The sequence below is a fragment of the Miniopterus schreibersii genome (genome assembly GCF_964146895.1).
Source record: "Miniopterus schreibersii genome assembly, chromosome: 13".
Taxonomy (NCBI): Eukaryota; Metazoa; Chordata; class Mammalia; order Chiroptera; family Miniopteridae; genus Miniopterus; species Miniopterus schreibersii.
In genome coordinates this window covers 49,584,731-49,605,521 of record NC_138113.1, presented here as the reverse complement: position 1 = coordinate 49,605,521, position 20,791 = coordinate 49,584,731, and the positions used below count along the sequence as shown (strand labels likewise).

The 20,791-nt window shown below is 36.6% G+C and overlaps 1 protein-coding gene across 8 annotated transcripts in view; it reads left to right on the top strand.

Annotated features, from left to right (window-relative positions):
• Positions 1–20,791, top strand: part of IMMT (inner membrane mitochondrial protein) — a 38,763-nt gene that overhangs the window by 10,295 nt on the left and 7,677 nt on the right. Inside the window, exons 2-10 of one of the 8 annotated variants that reach the window (XM_081156518.1) lie at positions 1,940–2,013; positions 2,737–2,926; positions 7,028–7,136; positions 9,075–9,176; positions 9,500–9,595; positions 13,317–13,453; positions 16,218–16,321; positions 17,778–17,913; positions 18,450–18,579. In XM_081156518.1, coding sequence (XP_081012644.1) covers positions 1,940–2,013; positions 2,737–2,926; positions 7,028–7,136; positions 9,075–9,176; positions 9,500–9,595; positions 13,317–13,453; positions 16,218–16,321; positions 17,778–17,913; positions 18,450–18,579 — 1,078 coding nt within the window. Of the gene's footprint in view, positions 1–1,939; positions 2,014–2,736; positions 2,927–7,027; positions 7,137–9,038; positions 9,177–9,499; positions 9,596–13,316; positions 13,454–16,217; positions 16,322–17,777; positions 17,914–18,449; positions 18,595–20,791 lie in introns of all 8 variants that reach the window. The other 7 variants (XM_081156517.1, XM_081156516.1, XM_081156515.1 and 4 more) reach the window with 7 other exon arrangements.

Below are 20,791 nucleotides of genomic sequence, written 5' to 3'. Positions count from 1 at the left end.
AAAGGAGAGGGGTTTGGGGGACTGGGAGAAAAAAGTTAAGGGATTTAGCAAAGAAAAAAACAACTCCTAGATACAACAGTATGGTGATTACTGGAGGGAAAAGGGTGGGGTGGGGTGGAGGAGGTAGAAGAATAAATGGTGACAGAAGGAGACTTGACTTGGGGTGGCAAACACACAATACAGTATACATATGATGTATTATAGAATTGTACACCTGAAACCTATATAATTTTATTAACCAATGTCACCCCAATAAATTCAATAATTTTTTTTTAAAACCAGAAACATTCTGAAAAAGAGTAATACTAAAACAGAGGACTAGCCCTACAGATTAAAAGCTAATTCTAATATGCAATAGTAATACATTGTGGTGTTAGTGTGTAAGTAGATAAGTGGAACAAATTAGGAACTCTAAATGCATCAAGGATTTTAGTATATTTTAAAGGTAGCATTTCAGATCATTTGAAAAGTGGATTCTGTTTATGATTTAGGAACAACTGAATAGACATCTGGAAAAAATAAAACTGAATCTATACCTTATACTTTACACTAGGTTCAAAGATTTAAATATAAAAAAATGAAATCACGAGAGTAGAATAAACCATAGAAGAATTATTGTATAATCTGAGGGTAGTTTTCTAAGAATGTGAGAAAACCCAGAAGGCATTCAAGGAAAGATTGATAATTTTGACTACGTAAAAGTAATTTTTTTTGTATGGCATAAGCTACTACAAGCAAAGATAAAAAGCAGATCACAGACTGGATAAAAACATTGCAATTAACAGGTACATGGCTACTTTCTTGTCATAATAAATGCTTAGAAAAAAGAATATGAAAAAGATTAGTCTTATTTAAAAGTATTGAAAGGATATGCTCTGGTAGTTCATGTAAGAGGAAATAAAAAGGGATCAGAAGTATAAAAAAGATACAGTCATCGTAAAGGAAATTGTGATTAAAACTGCATTGAAAGTGTGTTGGAAGGCTGTGGGAAAACATTCTCATATTAATACTAGAGGACAGTTTGACTAATTTGGCAATATTTGTCCACATTGCAAATTTTAATTTTAAGAATTGACCCGAAATGACATCATGTTTCCCATGCAGAATTACTTATAACAAAAATTAAGACAAAACCCCAATGTCCCTAAAGGGGCCTAGTTAAATACATTAAGTAGCATCCATACAATGGGATACTGAATCTATACAATCCACTGGGAAGGTTTTCATATACTGATAGATAGAATAATCTCAAATATATATTATTGAACGAACTTTCGTACAAAACTGGGTGTGCATCATGGTATAATTTGTGTAAAGGGTGTGTGTCAGGAATTCTTTGTCATAAAATGTATCTGGATGTGCATTGGTTGTCTATGGAGAGAGGCTCTGAAGTATGTGGGCAAGTTCATGCTATATGAAACTAAACTGTGAGTTTTGATTTTAAATACATATATTTTTTTGTTTTTTTGTAATCCTCACCCGCGGACATGCCTTTTTATTTTTTAAAATTTTTTATTGATTTAAAAGAGAGGAAGGGAAAGGGAGAGATAGAAACATCATTGATGAGAGTCATTTATTGGCTGCCTCCTGCATGTCCCCTATTGGGGATCGAGCCCACAACCCAGGCATGTGCCCTGACCAGGAATCGAACCGTGATCTTCTGGATCCTAGGTCGATGCTCAACCTCTGAGGCATGCCAGCTGGGATGATAATCCCTTTTTTTAACATTAAAATTTATTTTATATGACCCTTAGGGTGCAGGAAACATCACTATTTTTAAGGGTCTATAAATATGTTTCATGGTAAATTAATTTCTGAAAGTAAAATAATTTTTGTTTAATGAGGACCTTTGTAATAAAAGTATTAGTTCTTGAGTTTTCAACCCTAAAAGCTTTCCAGATCCCTTTAACTGTGTTGGTGGTTATGTCTTCTTTTCTAGAGTTGTCTCTGTGGGAAGTTGATCCTCCGTCCATTGCGACCATGCCGTAGATACTCCACTGCAGGCCGTTCTGGGTATGTAGTATATCTCCCTGTAAACAGACTTTTAACTGTGTGCTGAGGGGGGTATGTGTGTTTTCCTTGAATATGGGAATAGCTGCTTGAAACCTTTTTATTAAGGGTGAACACTGGAGCTGTACTGTAATATCTTTGTAGCATTATTATTTGTAGGTGAAAGTTTATTATCATGATCTTTTTGCTTTTTTGGTAATTGGGTGGCATTCAAGGTAAATGCTCCCCCCTTCATGTGCTCTTTTCCATTCTGTGGCAAATAGATTTATAACCAGAACTCAGCACATTGTAACTTAAAAAGTGTTTGTTAGTTCCATTTGTTATTTGTATTATTTTACTTTTGTAAAGGGGTTATTTTATTGTATGTACAGAAATGTTTGATTAAGAGAATAGGAGCTTTGAAAGTTAGTGATAGTTCTTTTTTGGGTTCAAAGGAAATTTCATGATTGTGAACATCTTGAATTTTAAGTGTTAAAAGGTAGATTGCTTCATATCTACCTATCCTAGCTGTTACTGTATTAAAATTTTTTTTAGTTATTAAAAAATAAATGTGATTTTCTATAGTGGACATGTTTAAAACAAATCAGGGAAAGGTGATGTGCAGCTGTGCTAATAAACTTGGCTGCTATGATCTGAATCAGTGGTAGAGAAGTAGAGGTTAGAGGTCTTTGAGTAGGTTTAGGAGAGCCAAGAAATATAAATGTGTTTCCTATTTCTTTCACTTAGGTTGTCTCCTGCCAAAATTGCCGGAGCTGGTCTTTTGTTTGTTGGCGGAGGTATTGGTGGCACTATCCTGTATGCCAATTGGGATTCCCATTTCCGGGAAAGTGTAGAAAAAACCATACCTTACTCAGACAAACTCTTTGAGGTGGTTCTTGGTTCCTCACCTTATAATGTTCCATTGTCAAAGAAGCCGGTAAGAGTTTTAAATATTTCAGTTTACCCTGTGGAATACTTTTAAAAGCAGGTTGTTTTCATCTTGAAAGTATCTTGTGTATATTATTCAGTAGAACTTGCCAGATGGGTTTGTCAGTTTTTTAAAATATTGATCTATAGCATTGGATTTTTATCCCTTTGGAGTCCCATAAGTGCTCCCATTTAGTACACACTGCATAGAAAATGTGTGGCACATGAAGGTAAATGGAAGAGCCAGCTCTGGCAGAGGTAACCCTGGTTGCCCTGTGGACTGAGGGGGTCTGTGTCAGCCCATCATTGCATCTATTAAGTTCTGGTTTACAACACTAAAGGCAAATGTGTAGTGGTCATGACCCAGAACCCAGATATTTTCTTTAGTAATGGCTCCTTGTACACCACAAAGCAGAGTCTCAGAATTTTCAGCTACTGATTGGCATGCCTTGGATTTTGTACATATTCTTCAGAGTTTTCCCCTTGTTTTCCCCTATCAAGCTTAATATTTACAAAAGAGCATGGATTTTTACTAATTTAATCTTGGGTATTTCTTTATGCCTTGAGACTGGACATAGCTGATCAGTTCACTCTTAGAAACTGGGTGGACTTCTGTTCTCTAGTATCTAGCATGGTATAGAGACCAATCCTGTAACAAAGTTAGTATTTAGAAGAGCAAGTGTCCTCTGACAACCCCTACCCCCCAAACATGCTTTTTAAAAATGTTCTTGTTTAGTCTTCTACATCATTTATTCTTCCATATGAACTTTGAAATGTCTATGCTACCTGAGGGAGACAGTCTTGCAGCTCCAGTAGTCAAGGAGCAGAATCCTGTGGATTCATTCTAAAATCCTGGGTACATTTTAAGCTACATGATCCAGGAGAAATAGCTGGAAACAATTCTAGGAGCATGGAATCAGGCTGAACAGTTCACAGTAATGTTCTTTTCTCACTTCATGTGACTTTTAAGTGTCATTCTTTGTAGGTGACTTGTTTATCTCAATAATAGCCTCGGCTTCCTCTCAGTCCTTTAGCTACCCTGCTGAATGTTTCCACTTAGATAACTTCGCAGATCCATACTGCGCCACCTCAAAACTTACACTGTTCCAGATTTGCTTTATCTGTATTAAAGATAGTACCATGCTGTCCGGTAGCTAGGTTAGAATTCTTGGGTTCATTTTCAGTTGCCTATGTTTTGTTAGCTACTTTATCCTGTTTAATCTCATATTCTTTTTCTTGCATTACCAGTATACTTATCCCACTTCTGACCTTTATCACTTCATATCCAAATGATCTTCCAAACTAGATTAGTTCCTCTCCCCCTACACAGCCTTTCCATCTTCCAGTCTCCACCCCCTAGATCTCTCTTTACATAATCTAGGCCATCCTCATATCAATATCAGAGAATCTTATAAGTGATGTCTTGTTTTCATGAGCTCACCTATCAGGAACTTTTATACATTTCCTATTGTTTAAAAGAGGACCACAGAATGTAAAAACTAGAGACTTTAGAAATTGTCTCATTCCAAATAAGGAAAGTGAAGCCAGGAGTGGTTAACTGTTAGCCTAGGAGCTGGCCATTGGTTCCCTTATTCTGTAGATTGTGGTTTTTACTAGTTCTTAGGTTGACATTTGATAACTTGCCAGTCTGGCTTTCATTTACCTTTCCAGCCTTATTTCTGAATGGTCCTGCACATAAATCCTTAGCTTCATGCCAATTTACCTTATATATATGCTTTCCATTCTTATTCAGCAAATGTATATCAAATGATTATTACATACCAGGCACTGTTCCAAGGGCCTTGGTTAAAGTGGAGAACTATACAAAGATTACGTCCATTTGCATGACTTTTCCCATGGTGATCTTCTTCCCAGAATTACTACTTTCTTTTGCCCATTAATGTTCTCTTCAAGTCCTGCATCCTTCACTACACAGACCAATGTGAGTTTTCTCACCTCTGAATAAAAATAGCAGCTAGTGTTTTTATTTTTAAATTTTTACCATTTATTTAGCATTCTGTACTATTATGCATTGTTATCAACTTACGGCTTTTAAAAACTATACATTTTATTTTATGGGAACCCTTTTAGTGCCAACATGCTTATTTTTTCATAGACAGTAAATATTAAAAGAAGATAAATTTAGCTCTGGCCAGTGTGGCTCAGTTGGTTGAGCATTGTCCTGTGCACCAAAAGGTTTCCATTTCCATTCCCAGTCAGGGCACATGCCCAGGCTTGATCCCCGGTCCGAGTTCGTGCATGAGGCAGCTGATTGATGTTATTCTCTCCCTCTCCCCCTCTTCTTCTCTCTCTAAAATCAATAAAAACATATTTTAAAAAAATAAATTTAAAATCTTTTTGATGGATATGGAATAAGACTAGCCTAAATGGAGACAAATGTTACATTTTTGGATGGGACTTAATATGTTAAAAATGCCATTTCTATCAAATTTTTTATTTCTCTAAAATTTCTCCTAAATTTGTATATAGTCGAGAGAGATGACATATACATATATGTATACACGTGCACACACATATTTAATAGAATTCTAATAGATTTTTCTAGAGGTTGAAGAATTAGACAATTTGATTTTAAAGTTCGTATGGAAGGGTAAATAATGTGGCCAAGAACATTTTGTAAAGTGTTGGGGTGGGAAGGGGTCAGATGACACTTGCTTTTCTAGATAATGACTTTGTTATAATCCTTCTTTAATAAAACAGTAAGGTTTTGACACAGGATTAGAAATTAAGAGATAGAACAACTAAGTCTGGAAATAGATCATATTTATACACGAACTCATTTATTGTGAGAGTATGAGCTGCTAGAACCTTATGGGAAAGGGATGTGTTAATGTCTGTTGAAAACATTCAACCCCTTTGACCCAGCAGTTCTCTCTTGGCAAACTCTCTTACAGATACCACACTACAGTGCCTTTCAGTTATATGGATACGGATGTTTAACAGAACAAAACACAAAACAACTTGAGTGAGCAAAATTAGGGGAGTAATTGACCAAATTATGGGTTTTGCAACTACATTAGGATATGCAGTTAAATTAGGATATTATACAACAAAAAAGAATTTCTTGACCTGGAAGAGAATGTCCGTGATATATTGTTAAATGAGAAAAAGCAAATTATGTGACAATTCATATAATATAACCCTATTTTAGTTTGTTTAAAGAAATGAAAAATTCTATGTGTGTCTATTCCTTAGCTTCTGCTCAGGTGCGGGTGGGGTAGGGTAGAGTTCAGCTATTAGCAGTAGCTATGTGAGAGTGCTGGAAAGGAAAGAAGCAATAAAGAGGCAAATTAAAACCATTGATATATCTTGATATTATTTTGCTTGTTACAGTGAGCATGTATTTCATGATTTAAAAAAAAATTTAATGAAAATAAAATGCATATATGTTTAATTTCTGGTAGTGACAAAGTTCAGGACCATTTCTATTTTGTTTGAGTAGTCCTCTTTGGGGTATCTGAGTCCTGCTGCCTGCCAAGCTCTGGCAAAAAGTGGGACAACATAGGTGGTAAATGAAAATGCCACTATTACTCAGTCATTTTCTCTAGCACATATCTAGCAGTCTGGTTAATGAACAGTACCTTAAACTAAAGGCAAGTGGTAATTGAGAAAGAGAAAAGTAGGCGTAACAGTTAGATTATGTATTTTAGTATGTAGTTGCACAAATCCTTGAGATTAAAGATATAAAAAGCTATTTTTCATTTTTACTCAGAGCCTATAAAAATCATTTGTTTCTAACAGTGTATACAGAAGACAACAAGATATGATTTAGGAAGCAAATGGAAATTGCCTCAATATTGTAATGTAAAAAGAGTGATATTTAAAGGGAAACTCATACATTATGTACTTTAGTTGCCCTAAGAGAAATATTAAATATGGGCTAATCCTTTGGAATGAAATTTTTGAACGGCATTCTTCTAACATGAAGGCTTCTTTTATTATGGTTAATAAAACATATTATGTTGTAAAGTGTTAACTTTACGTTAAAAGCCTGAAAAACTTGACTGTTGAAATAATACACGTTACTGTATGCTACCTTTTTAAATAAACAGTATTATATCCAAAATGTTAAATGTTTTTCATTTCCAAGATTGAATCTGGTCCATTAAAAATCTCCAGTGTATCGGAGGTAATGAAAGAATCTAAGCAGCCTGCCTCACAACTCCAAAAACAAAGGGGAGACACTCCAGCTTCAGCAGGTACCTATATTTAGAATCATTTTTTAAAAATTATAGGTAAATGAATTGTTTTAATGTATTTGTACCCACGGTTAATAGTGCAGCCCTTCCACATGAAGGACTCTTCTGGCTCCTAGCTCTCAACTTGGGGAAGGATTATTCTCACTTATTTTGTCTCTCATTTTAGGGGTTGAAAGGAATACAGAATTGGGCTTTATTATGAACAGCTACTCAGTGAGGATAATGGCAAGAATTGTTTTGCCCTCAACAGACTATTTATTCTTTTATTTTTTCCCCCTGACTCCTAGCTTTTTACCCCCTTTAGATTTTAAGATTTACATATTCTCTTTTCACACCTATTTTTTCTCTTTAGTAGTTTTTTTCTCCTCTTTGTATTCTTACTGATAAAGTGTCTGTTCTAGTCTAGATCTGTAGGTATTTTTTGCTTTCATGATTTATCAGTAATCCCACCCTAGTTTGCAGTACTTAACCTAACTCTAACCTGTTCAGTAATACATCTGAACTTCTTTTTGTTCAGACGTGTTACTGAATAGGTTAGAGTTAGGTTATGTTTGAACTCCTCAGTCACCTCTGCCCTCAATTAAATCAGTTAACTTTTCCATTTCTCAAATATTCACTACTATGTGCCAAGCATTCTTCTAGGCACTGGGGATATAGCAATGAACAAAGTAGTAAAAACTAACAAGCACAAACTCTGCTAATATGCCTTAGTGGAGTGAGGGCAGGGAGATCGTGTATTAAATACGTAAGAAAAATGTATAGGATGTTAGTGATAAGTGTGGGAGGGAATGTTGTAGTTCTAATGGAGTAAGGAAAGGCTCACCTGGAAAGTTTCATTTGAGCTAAGGCTAGAGATGAGGGAGTGAGTTATAGAAGGCTGGTGGGGAAAGGCATCCCAGGCAGAGGGATGAGCTAGTGCAGAGGTGTGGCATTCTCCAGCAAGGAGCAAATGGAGCTGGAGTGAAGCAAGAGAACACTGGCAGATGAGGTCAGAGAGGGAGCAGAGCCTGTTGTAGCAGTCCTGGAGGCCGTCAGAAGAATTTTGCTTTTTAAAAAAAATTTTTTTTGCTTTATGTTCTGAGTGGGATTGGAAGTCCTTGGGAGGGCTCTGAACCAGGAGACTGACATCTGACTTTTATTTTAATGAGATCACTATTGTGGAGAATGCATATGGGACCTATGGAGCGCAGGGAGATAAGTTAATGGGTTTTGTGATAATCCAGCTTTATCTCTTCAGTTTATTTAAAAAAAAATTTTCTCCACTTTGTTACTCTTTTCCCTTTTATTCTACCTCTAGAATTACTCATTTTCTCTTCAACACTTTTATTTATAATGTATGATCTCTTGAGTTTTTTAACCTTCCTTTCTTTAAAAATACATCTATGAAATAATTTTAACAGAATTCTGTTCACTAACCCACTATCTTCACTCTGAACTTTGTGTGTTTAAAATTGTCGTCTTGTTCTTGCTCACACCTCCTGTTTCATCTCCACCACTCTTCAGTTAAAAGAGATTTCTTGGTTAATTACTTTCCTTTGTCTGCCTTCTTCATTACAGGCTCTTTATTCCTTTGTTACTATTTTTCTGCATTATGTAAATCTTATCTCTGCTTCTCTTATGTTAGGATTTAGTACTGCTTAGTACTGTTACTAGAAGCCTTGCCTGAGAATAATGATGGTTAAAATTCAGGTAGATGCCGACAGGACTCTTTCCTTTAGTGTTTGCCAGCTGTTGTCCGTCTTGTGTGGGTTTGGGTATGTGGGAGACAGTGCCCCTGCCTGTTTGTGTGTTTGAATAGTGGCAGCATATGGAGTCAGACATGAAGGGGGTGGCAGTAGTAGTAGATTCCTGTGTGTTTCTCTGTTATCCGGGGAAACTATACCACGAGTAACATATTTATAGCACCTACAGAGGCAGCTCAAGTTATTTCTGCAGCAGGTGATACACTGTCGGTCCCAGCCCCTGTGGTTCAGCATGAAGAATCTATAAAAACTGGTCACCCTCACATTGGTGAAGGAAAACCCAGGCCTGCAACTTCAGGTAGTTTATTTATATTTGTGTTCTTATAAATGATACGCTCATCAGAACCATTTAATGCCTAGACAACCCCTAGACACTATGTAAGTACATATTTATATCGATTTTAAGTCTGAAGACTTGCTTAGGTAATTTTTACAGTTTCAGAGTCTAATAAATCTTTGAAAACAAGGGGTCTAAGGACTGAACCCTTATTCATGTTGGAGTCATTGAGTGATGCTGTCAGTTGATATAGCTGGCAAGTAAAAACGATGGTATTTTTATATCTCAGTGAGCTGTTGAAATTCTGTGCTGAAATTTGATTTCCTCTTTACTTTTGCTGCAAGAGGAAGCATCCCCAGCTTCTGTAAGGGAGCGACCACCTGAAGAAGTTGCAGCTCGCCTTGCACAACAAGAAAAGCAAGAACAAGTTAAGCTTGAGTGTATGTAAGCCATACGACTTCTGAAGTCCTTCCAGTCATCCCTGTTAGTTGCTCTCTTTCTCAACCATCAGCATAAATTTCTCATCTATCAGCTAGTTGTGATTCTTTTGTTTGTTTAGTGGCATTGCTCTATTCACCACCTTTATGTCATCATTTGTGTTCTTTCCATCTGACAAGGTGACAAGGGCTATTCTTAGTATACAGTTGGTGAAAACTACAAATAATACCTGTACTTTCTCCATCTGTTTCTATTATGGTTAAAGATTCTTTATACTCTGGTGAACAGAAATTATTTGTTTGTAATTTGCCTGAGTCTTTATTTTCCTTTTCTTTTTTCAGTTACAGGTGACATTCAATATACATTAGTTTCGGGTATACAGCGTAGTGGTTAGACATTTATGTAATTTACTAAGTGATCCCCCCTATAAATCTAGTATCCACTACCACCATACATACTTACTATAATGTTGTTGACTATATTCCCCATGCTGTACTTGACATCCCCATGACTATTCTGTAACTACCAATATGTACTTAATCCCGTCACCTTTTTCACTTAGCCCCCATCCCCCCTCTGTTCTGACAACTATTAGTTTGTTCTCTGTATCTATGAGTCTGTTTCTGTTTATTTATTTTTTTTAGATTCCACATATAAGTGAAATATCTTGTCTTTCTCTATCTGACTTATTTCACTTATCATAATACCCATAATAAGTCCATCCATGCTGTCACAGATGGTAAGATTTCATTGTTTTTTATGGCCAAATAATATTCCATTGTATACGTGTACCATATCTTCTCTATTCAGTCATCTATTGATGGACACTTAGGATGCTTTCATATCTTGACTATTGTAAATAATGCTGCAGTGAACATAGGGATGCATATATCTTTTTGAATTAGTGTTTTGTATTTCTTTGGATAATACCCAGAAGTGGAATTGCTGGGTCATAAGGCAGTTCTGTTTTTAATTTTTTTAGCCTCCAGACTGTTTTCCATAGTGGTTGCACCAATTTGTAATCCACCAACAGTGCACCAGTGTTCTTTTCTCTCCACATCCTCGCCAACACTTGTTTGTTTATGTATTGATGTTAGCTATTCTGACAGGTGTGAGGTGATATCTCATTGTGGTGTTAATTTGCATTTCCCTGATGATTAGTGATGTTGACTACCTTTTCATATGTCTGTTGGCCATCTGTATGTCCTCTTTGGAGAAATGTCTATTCAAGTCCTCTCCCCATTTTTTTAATTGGATTTTTTGGTGTTAAGTTGCATGGCCTAAGAGTTTCAATTGTTAAACTCATAAATTTATTTGTGTACGTCAGAGTGGCTCACACTCTGGTTTATTAGCCAGCCTCTGGACTCTCACTGTAGTAGTCCTCTTATGTGACATTGGTGGGGGATGAATGTTCCACACATTTCTGGTTTCCAGCTAACTGAAGCACATTTCTTTTTACATTTCAATTTTAAGTTTTATGATGGTCTAAAAAAAGATATTAGATGTGTAAAAATGTATGTTCCTGTCTTAAGCAAGGCACATGAAACATAATTTATTACTCTGTGCTGCATTGTATTGATGTCTCTGGAGGTAGTGGGCATGTAGCTTTTTGCTGGACTGAGGAAATGTTTGTTTTAAGTTCTTTAGAGTTTTGTTTTGTTTTTTTTTCGCTCCCTACCCATATTTCTACTCGTCTTCTTCCTTAAGTGGTTCCTGTTTCCCTTCCAATGTGTTGGATCTGCCCTACTCAGAGGAGACAAGTTTGTTAGAATTGTGTAAAGAGTAGAAGGGACAGAGGAGCATAGGTGTGGATTTGGGGTAGTTTTTTGTTTGTTCTTTGAGAGTGTTGTATTTTTTGAGGAATATTTTGACTTCTAAATAAGTGAAATATTTCTATTTTTTCCACTTTTTAATTGTTCCTGAATTCTTTACTACAAATCAAGATCATTTTTTTTCTTTCATTTTTTTCTTTACTTTTTGCTCTTTCATCATATGGACAACTTGAAGTAAGCCATAAATTTAAGATGGCAGTGTTTGCCGCTTCATCATGCTCCTTTTTTCTTTGTCTGGTTGTTTTTATCTTTCATTTTGGGCAAAGCAGAAATGTTCAGGATTTTGTCTGTCACCTCTTAGTTTTCTCCCAAACTTTAATTTAAAAATGTGTGTGTGTAAAAATGTTATCAATAATCAAAGCATGAAAAATCAAGTTGGATACATCAAACTAAAGACCTCGGTACAGCACAAGAAACAGTCAGTGAAATGAAAAGGCAACCTATGGAACGAGAGGAAATATTTGCAAACCATATATTTGATATGGGGTTTAATATCTGAACTATATAGGGAACTCATACAACTCAATATAAAAAAAAAGCCCAGTGAATAGAACCCTGAAGAGGGCTTCAGGCCAGCAGTCTGATCTCCTGGGGTTTGTGGGCTCTGTAAAGTGGTTTACTGTTATTTTGTGCTTGAAGTAATGTCCCACTATTAATTCATGCATGTTTCTTTAAAAAATATGCTTTTACTGATTTTAGAGACAGGGGAAGGGAGAGGGATAGAGAGATAGAAACATCGATGAGAGAGACACATCAATCGGCTGTCCCCTCCCCCCTACTGGGGATCAGCCCGAAACCTGGGCATGTGCCCTGAACAGGAATTGAACCAGGGATCTCTTGGTTCATGAGTCAGCAATCAACTACTGAGCTACACTGGCCAGGCCAGGCCTGTTTCTTTGTAACCTCTTTCTCTCTTTATATCCCCTGTGTTTTCAGTTGAACATCAGTCTCACATTTACATCTTGGTGTTTTCTTAGTATTAGCTTTCTCCTTCCGTCTGTGTTGCAGAGGTGCTGCGTGTGGTTCATCAGGTTCCATTTGTCCTCTAGCTTATGCTTCTTTTGCTCAAAATCACCTTTTGTTTTTTCTAAATATATTTTCCTTATTTTGTCATCTGTTAAATTTGTATTCTCACTGGCCTCCTTTCTTCAAATGACCATTTTTCCATTTTAGTATTGTATCTAAAATCATTCCTTGCTTTACTTTAAAAAAATTACATTTCTTTTTGATTCCTGAAGCAGCAGATAGCAGTGTGATCTTGAATACTGGTGTCTGCTATTTCTTGAGTTCTTTGTGGAAAACACGGTCCATTCCCAAGCAACCTTTTCTGTTTTGTTTGCATGTTTTCTTGTTTGTCTTTGTCTTCCCCTTATCTGTTAGTCGTCTTTTTATATCTTGGTGATAGAGATAATTTACTGTGAGTATCCCTTCCTGCTGAGGAGATGAAAATGGGTACCTCTTAATTCCTGTGGTTCTTTCTATGTGATTGTTATTTAAAATGAAAAATGCTGAATTTATACCCTCTAATAGATGAAAGGGACTATGGTGCCCTAAACCTTGTTCCTCCCATTTGAAATAAATGCTAGCCTTCTTTAAGCATTTTTAAAAATCCCAAAACACTTTTTATTTTGAAAAAATTTAGGTGTACGTAAGCGTAAAAATAGTATAATGAACCCCCACAGATCTACCATCCAGATTTAGTAATTACTAATATTTTATCATACTTTAAAATGAAACTTTGATTCCCTAAATCTGTATGTTTTCTGTTGCTTTAACATTTGGGGGGGAAATGCAATGGAAAACTCAATAGGAGAAGAGTGAAAGTTTAAAATAAAGTCATTTGTGGCGGGGGGTGGGTTTCTATTTTTTTAAACTGTTCTTTTTACTTTAGCTCTAGCCAAGAGCTTAGAAGATGCTTTGAGCCAAACTTCTCGCATCACTCAGCAGGCCATCGTAGCTCAGAATGCTGCAGTCCAGGCCGTCAATGCCCACTCCAACATACTGAAAGCAGCCATGGACAATTCTGAGGTGAGCCAAAGAGTGATTAGACCTGTGATATTTTAAGAAACTGATTTCTTCTCCCAGCATGGATTTTCTCTCACTAAGCGAAGATAATCTAAAGAAATTGTTTTTTTTAAAAAACACACAAGAAAAAACTTTAAATGTTCTCTTTAATGAATTTTTATATGGTATTTTATCTCACAACAATGATATGGTACAAGAATTAGTTCAGATATGATAAGATTTGCTTTCATATCTTAATAGTGCTTGAATGTATTTGTTACTTTCCATTTTTTGCTTTAAAATTGCCAATTTTTAAAAAATAAACTTTTTACTTTGAGATACTTTTAGATGGACATGCAGTTGTAAAAAGTAATACAGGGAGATCCCATGTACCCTAAAGCACCAGTTACTTTACATGCTTATGCTGATTATTTAACTTACATTGAATACGTCAAAGGATAAAATAATTACACTGATTTAAAAATGTAATACTGGGACTCAGTAAATTTCCTTTATAATTACATTCAGTTATTTAGTATGTAAAATATGTATCTTGATTCCACGTCATTTAAAGAATAAACTATAAATCTCATGGATCAGGAGGATCATGCGTGATCAGTAGTTACTTTTTCACTACAATTGTGCATTTTAAAAAATTTAAACACTTCACATGCAGTAGTGTTAGCGCTACTCCTAATTTTGTCACCTATAGAAAGCACGGGTATTTTCAAATCACATTATAGTACTTGCAGATCTTTAAATGTCATTTATACTCATCACTACTTCTATTCATTAGTCCTACCACTTGATCTTGGTTTCTGTTTCACAAAATTAAAAAATTTTATGACAGTATTTCAATATAATTGGGTTCCTTTGTAATCTTGTAGTTTCATTTTAAGCATTTAAAAATGGTATTCTGAGAAACTTTCTCAGATCTTCACAGTGGTCCAGTGGCAAGGTTAAGGGAATTGGCTCTTTAAACTTCCCATTGACAATAATAGATGTACCTTTAAAATGGAGACCATGCTAGATGTCAGTGGGAACATAATATGGAGAATTGGTTTTGAATGACCGAAACCACAGTCATTACTTTTGCCGAGCCCTCCTTCCAAAGCAGCAGGCCTTGGACTACAGAGGCAGAACGACTTGTATTTCCTTCAAGGGAAGGTATAAGTTGGGCATCCGTGGTCCAGGACACCTTACTGAAATGACAGTCATGTTCTAGGTGTGGCTCTCTTTGGGCAATTTGAAATGTGATTATTGAACCAATTCAGTTGTTTTTTCCTAGATAAAAGTATTTTGTTCTCTGATAATTTAGTTTATTCCTGTTCCTCTCCAGGGACCTAGCACAGTATACTTTCTAGATAAGCCGTTAGGTAGTTTTGCTTCATATCTACACAGAACACATTCACTTTAAACTATATGCACTTGTCAAAAGGAAAGAGAAAAAAACCATTTAAAATAGTTAATAATTTTAAAATAATTTAAAATAGTTCACACAGTTCCAAATAACATTCCATTTATTGTGTACATGATGCAGAATGTGGGGAGAATGGGAGCTGGACTCATCTGTGCCATTAGTGATCTGGGTTCTTGCATTTCTCATGGTGTGAGCTTCTTGCTGCACTGAGTGTGATTCTAGGGTTTCACGTGGCCGGGGTGAGTGGGTGTTGGTACGATGTGTTTCCTAAATATGAGCCGACTCTGCTCAGGTGAAGAAGTGGAGATCAGTTCCAGTGTTGGAGCAAAACCATATTGGACCTGCCTAAGGAACTGTCAAGGGAAACTTTTATTTATATATAAATTTTATTTATCTATGTATATAATTCACATTCTGTAAAGTTCAGCTTGGAAGGGTTGACATTAGTTGATTTTAACCTTACAGATATAGAAAGTCATTCTTTAGAATAATGTTTTGGAGGCTTAAGGACCCTACAAATGTATAAACTTTCTACTCATCCTTAAACTATGATTTTGGTAGACAGACCTGCCAGTTAAGAAAAATTTAAGTACCAGTGCTTCACTTAAGAATGATTTAATCAGCAAACATAATTCATGACAACTTACTGTTCTTAATAACTTTTTCTGCCTCATATCTTCTTTTGAGAATCTAATAAAAATACCCTTATGCACAGAAACACAGTCTTTTACAATTTTGTTGGGAGGTGTGGGTTTGATGGGAGATGGTTCATGGATTTCTTTGACCCTCACTGTGAACCTTAGATTAAGAATTCCTGCTCTGGATAATTATTGTATGTAACTTTTTACCTTTGAATTTAATGTTGCTTGTTTCTGCAGTTAGTCACGTTGGCTTATGACAATAAAAGCAGCTATTCATGCTTACATAATTCAGACCCTTTTTTTGGCACTCAGTATTTGGCTCCTTTTATTTTTTTTATTTTTTATTTTTTTGTTACTCCTCATCTGAGGATATGTTTCCATTCATTTTCAGAGAGTGGAAGGGGGGAGAGAGAGAGAGAGAGAGAAACATCAGTGTGAGAGACATTGATTGGTTGCCTCCCACATGTGTATAGACCAAGGCCAGGGATTGAACCTACAACCCAGCTATGTGCTCTTGACTGGAAATCAAACCCACAACCCTTCGGTGCACAGGCTGATGCTCTAACCACTTAGTCACGCCAGCCAGAGCTCCTTTTATAAAAATTAATTTCCCAATTACAGTTGACATACAATATTAGCTTCAGGTGTACAACATACTGATTAGACATTTATATACCTTACGAAGCAATTATCCCAAGAAGTTTACTAATTAAAACTTACTATTTAGATTACAGGTGAGAAGAAGTCGGCTCAGTGGCGCACAGTGGAAGGTGCACTGAAGGAACGCAGAAAGGCAGTTGATGAGGCTGCCGATGCCCTTCTCAAAGCCAAGTAATTACTCATGGACTTTAACAAGTAATTAGGGCCTCCTGGTGGCTTTCTTTGGGCTGGGTTTTCTTTGTATTGTCTCTAGAAAGGAAGCAGAGAAGCCCTTTCCTCCCTCTCCACGTAGTCTTGATTTGTATTGGTATTTTAAACTGCAATTTAAAAAGGAGGGAGGGAATGAAATATAATTAGGCCAAAACAAATTGGACAGAAACCTATATAAGAGATCTTATATAAGAAGCAGTTTTTCTTTGTATTATTGCTTAGGTGCTGCTTCTCTACAGACTTACTGAGCTTCTAGCATAACTTCAAGATTTTTCTTGGATGGTTTGAGCAGTTTTATTACTAGAATTTAGAGGATATCTCACAATCTCCTTGCCCAACTACCAAAGTAGTTTATATAGTATAATGGGTTAGTTTTATGCCACCTTGACCCTCGATTCCTGGAAGTTGGCTGAAACTAGACTCAAGCATGCAAACCAAGTACAGTGGAAACCTACCCACATTTGAATAAAGGTTCTCATCAGCATAATGGAATTGTTACGTCATTCAAAATTTTGCCATCTTCCTTAAGATATTTCTTATTGATAGAAGAAGGAAAGCCTTCTGATAATGTCAGCATATCTTCTAGGGGATTTAAGACATTATGCTCGCATTACTCTAGGGGTGGGGAACCTTTTTTATGCCAAGGGCCGTTTGGATATTTATAACATCATTCGAGGGCTATGCAAAGTTATCAACTTAAAAATTAGCCTGCTATATTTGGTCAAACATTTAATTAACTCACCCCTGATGTGATGGCTGTAACTGCTTCTCTTTGGGGTGGCCTTGGCTGGGCCCAACCAAATGACAGCCCACAGGCTAGATGTTTCCCATCCCTGCTCTAGACCGTGAGTCGGGGCTCTCAGCCTGTGTTTTGTGATGGGCAGACCACAGTCCATCTGGCCTGTGAAACATCCCGAATAGCGAGAGCTCTCTGACACCCAGCTACTTGGTCAGTGAGCTCTTTGGCCTCTTCCCTTGCTTTTGCTTTCTTTACACTCATTGGCAGAGGAGTCAACCTAATCCTGGCAAAAGCTGCCATTTAGAGTGGTCTTCTGTGGCAGGCACTGTGCCAGGTATTTATGAATTGCCTCTGATACCTATTAATACAAGTGTGTGCAGCAAAGGAGGGGCTGATCTGGAAGCAGAGTCCAGGACTGCCTGGTTTTGAAGCCCATGTCTTCCTGTACAGCATCCGCTTCTCTGGTTCCTTCTAGGAAATCTGGCTTCTGACTGAGCTGTTTCAGTTGTTGACAAGGACAGCTTCTCTGCCTATTGATTAAAAAAGTATTGAGTAATTTTTTTCAAATTATATTTTTTCATAAACTTTAAACAATTGTATGTTGTGTTGACTTTAAACTCTTTAATAAAGTTGACAAGGAATAATACTAAATCTTTGTTTTGTTTTACTGGTTTTCAGAGAAGAGTTAGAGAAGATGAAAAGTGTAATTGAAAACGCAAAGAAAAAAGAGGTTGCTGGGGGCAAACCTCATATCACTGCTGCAGAGGGGAAGCTTCACAACTTGATAGTTGACCTGGATAATGTGGTCCGAAAGGTGGGTTTTTTTAGGTCATTTACAGGTATTTTTTACTTTTAAATATAATCCTTTAGCCAAAGGATTTTAAGAATTAAGGAAAACAAATTTCTACCATCTCTCTCCCTTTTCCCCTGCAAAGAATATTAGATATTACAAATTTCAAAAGCTCGAGTTGAATACAAAGTGGATTGTTCAGTATTGTTGATACTTTTTATAATAGGTAACATTTTTAATCATGGTTGTTTCCACTTAACGAAAATTTCCATTGTAGCAGACCTTCTGTTTGCACTGTGATCTGTGGGTAGTTTCCTATGACCCAGAGAAAGATGGACACAGGCACAGTAAGCTAGGAAAGGGCTTGCCCGTGGTATTTGAATAGAATTAGAAGGAAACAGACAGAGCTTATGTTCCTTTTTCTGAGCTTTAGTTTTCTCTCTATGTGTTGATATATTCCCAACCAAACATAAATAAATAAATGAATATAACTTCTATTTTTTGGAACGTGTATGGTACTTTTTGTTCACTTGAACCATGTACCCCTTGTATTTGTTCAGGTTGAAGCAGCTCAGTCTGAGGCTAAGGTTGTGTCTCAGTATCATGAGCTTGTGGTCCAAGCCCGGGATGACTTTAAGCGAGAACTGGACAGTATTACTCCAGGAGTCTTGCCAGGGTGGAAAGGGATGAGTAAGTACAGCTGAAGTATTGGCACTTTTTTCATTTTTTAACAACTGATTGACTAATCTAAACTGCCTTCAACTCCATTCATCTAGTCCAAACCCCTCTGGCATGCATATCTCATTTGGTGTACAAGTAGGATTTTAACATTTCAGTCACAGCCATGACAGGAAACACACCTTTGACAGTAAAGTTCTAGCCAGTGTTTGATTCCATAACCTATGATTCCATTCTGATTTCTGCTACTCAAAAGAAAAAAGGTTTTTTGTTTCTCTCTTTTTTTTTTTATATCCAAGTGAGAGAGTGGCATTATAACCTTGATTCTCTTAGAATATTATATATATATGTAAAATTATTCAAAACCTTTGGTACTTTAAAAATATTCATAATGAATTACTTAAGGCACCCCTTACTGCTCTGTGAGAGCACTGTGGTTGAGAACTCATCCAGGGACAATGCAGTGAGAAGGAAATTGGCTGTGCGGCTCTTGCCTTGTACATGGCTCAGACTGCAGAGAACTCTGATGGTTAAGCAGTTACATAGTGCACCTGCAGGGGATAGTCTCATTTTTCTGAAGTGCTGTGCGGGTAGTAAGAATTAGAGGTTACCAGTCTCAACAAAGTCAAAATACTACATAAATGCCAGTGTCTCTTAGAAACTGAACATCAGGTAGGATCTGAAGAACTGGTGTTAAGGAGGCCTCTCTGGGCTGCAAGTGTCAAGGTTGCATCGCAGAACCATGGCTAGTCTAAGGAGCTGAGGTAATAAAGACCAGTGCAGGAATTTTATCTGCATCATGGCAAGCCAGGGATATTTAATGGCAAGAGGTGGAGTCAAGACTGTCAAAAAATAACTCAGACATTTAGTTTTTTTAATTCAGTTGATTGACTTGAGGGAGATATCAGGCTTATGTTAAATTAAAAAATAAAAGCAGGATTTTTAGGAGATTAAAGTGGAGAAGCACATGAAGTTCATTCGGGGAACAGTGGCTCTTGTTTGAACATTGTTGTTTAAACTTACTAGAAACTGGAAAGAGGGCAGTGTGGACAGACTTCCCTGATCAGGCTTAGTTAAGGCCATATCTGCACCACATCCCTTATCAGAATTTCTCAAGGGCTGTGCTTCAAGGTGACAACTGAAACTTCTATCATCCTAGGACTTTCTCTCTTCATCTTACTCCAGAAGACACTCTACCACTTCACCTTCTCTTATCCTTTGAAATTCTTAGTTCCAGGTTTTTGTGTTTGTTGTGTATCTCTCTCCATTAGGTATAAGCTCCTTAGCATAAACGTGACATTAGAAGACAGCACGGAGTCTAGCTTGGCTGAAGTAAACGCAATACGAGTGCCAGCCCTAGGAATTTGCATTCTCTCATTTAAAATACTGTATTTGGTCTTCTCACTAGGCTGAATTCTACTACTTTTTGCATGCCAGCCTCAGAAGTTTTTAATTTTTAAAATTCATTTGCTGATTTTGAAAATGCCCATTGTAAAAAATAAAAACATTAAAGCAATTGTTGCCAACCCAGGTATTTTTCGCCCCCCCCCCGAAGGATATTGGCAATGTCTGAAGATATTTTTATTTGCCACATTGGGGGTTGCTATTGGCATCTAGTGGATACAGGCCAGAGGTGCTGCTAAACATCCTGCAGTGCACAGACTAGCTAGCCCTCACAACAAAGACTTAGCTGGCCAGAATGTCAGTAGTAACGAGGTTGAAAACCCCAGCATTAAAGACATGTATCATGTACATTGGGAAAGGCCCCTGCAAATGTAATGTGATTTCACTGTTTTCAGATTTCCAAAGACGAAAGATCAATTTCTTAATTATTTGAAATGTTAGAAGCCTGGTACTGAGAACAGAGTCAGGACTGTGTCTTGGTGAAATACTTTATGAACTAATGCGAATGGAGGGCGTAAATGAAAACTACAGTTTTTGTGTAGAAACTAAATTGATTGCTTTAGAACAGATAGAGATGAGTGCCTAGAAATGAGAACTACTTTTAATATCAGTGACCCTTTCTGAAATGTTAGAATTTACCTTGATTTATATTGTTTTGCAATCCTTTAAAATCTTAGGAAATAAACTATTATTTGCTTCCCAATATTAAAATATTCTTTTTCTACTGGCTTCTCAGTCCTCCTTGTTTCCTTTTTGATATTTCTATTTAATTATTAATGATTAAAAACTGAAATACGTATTTTTTAAAAAACTGTTTTTC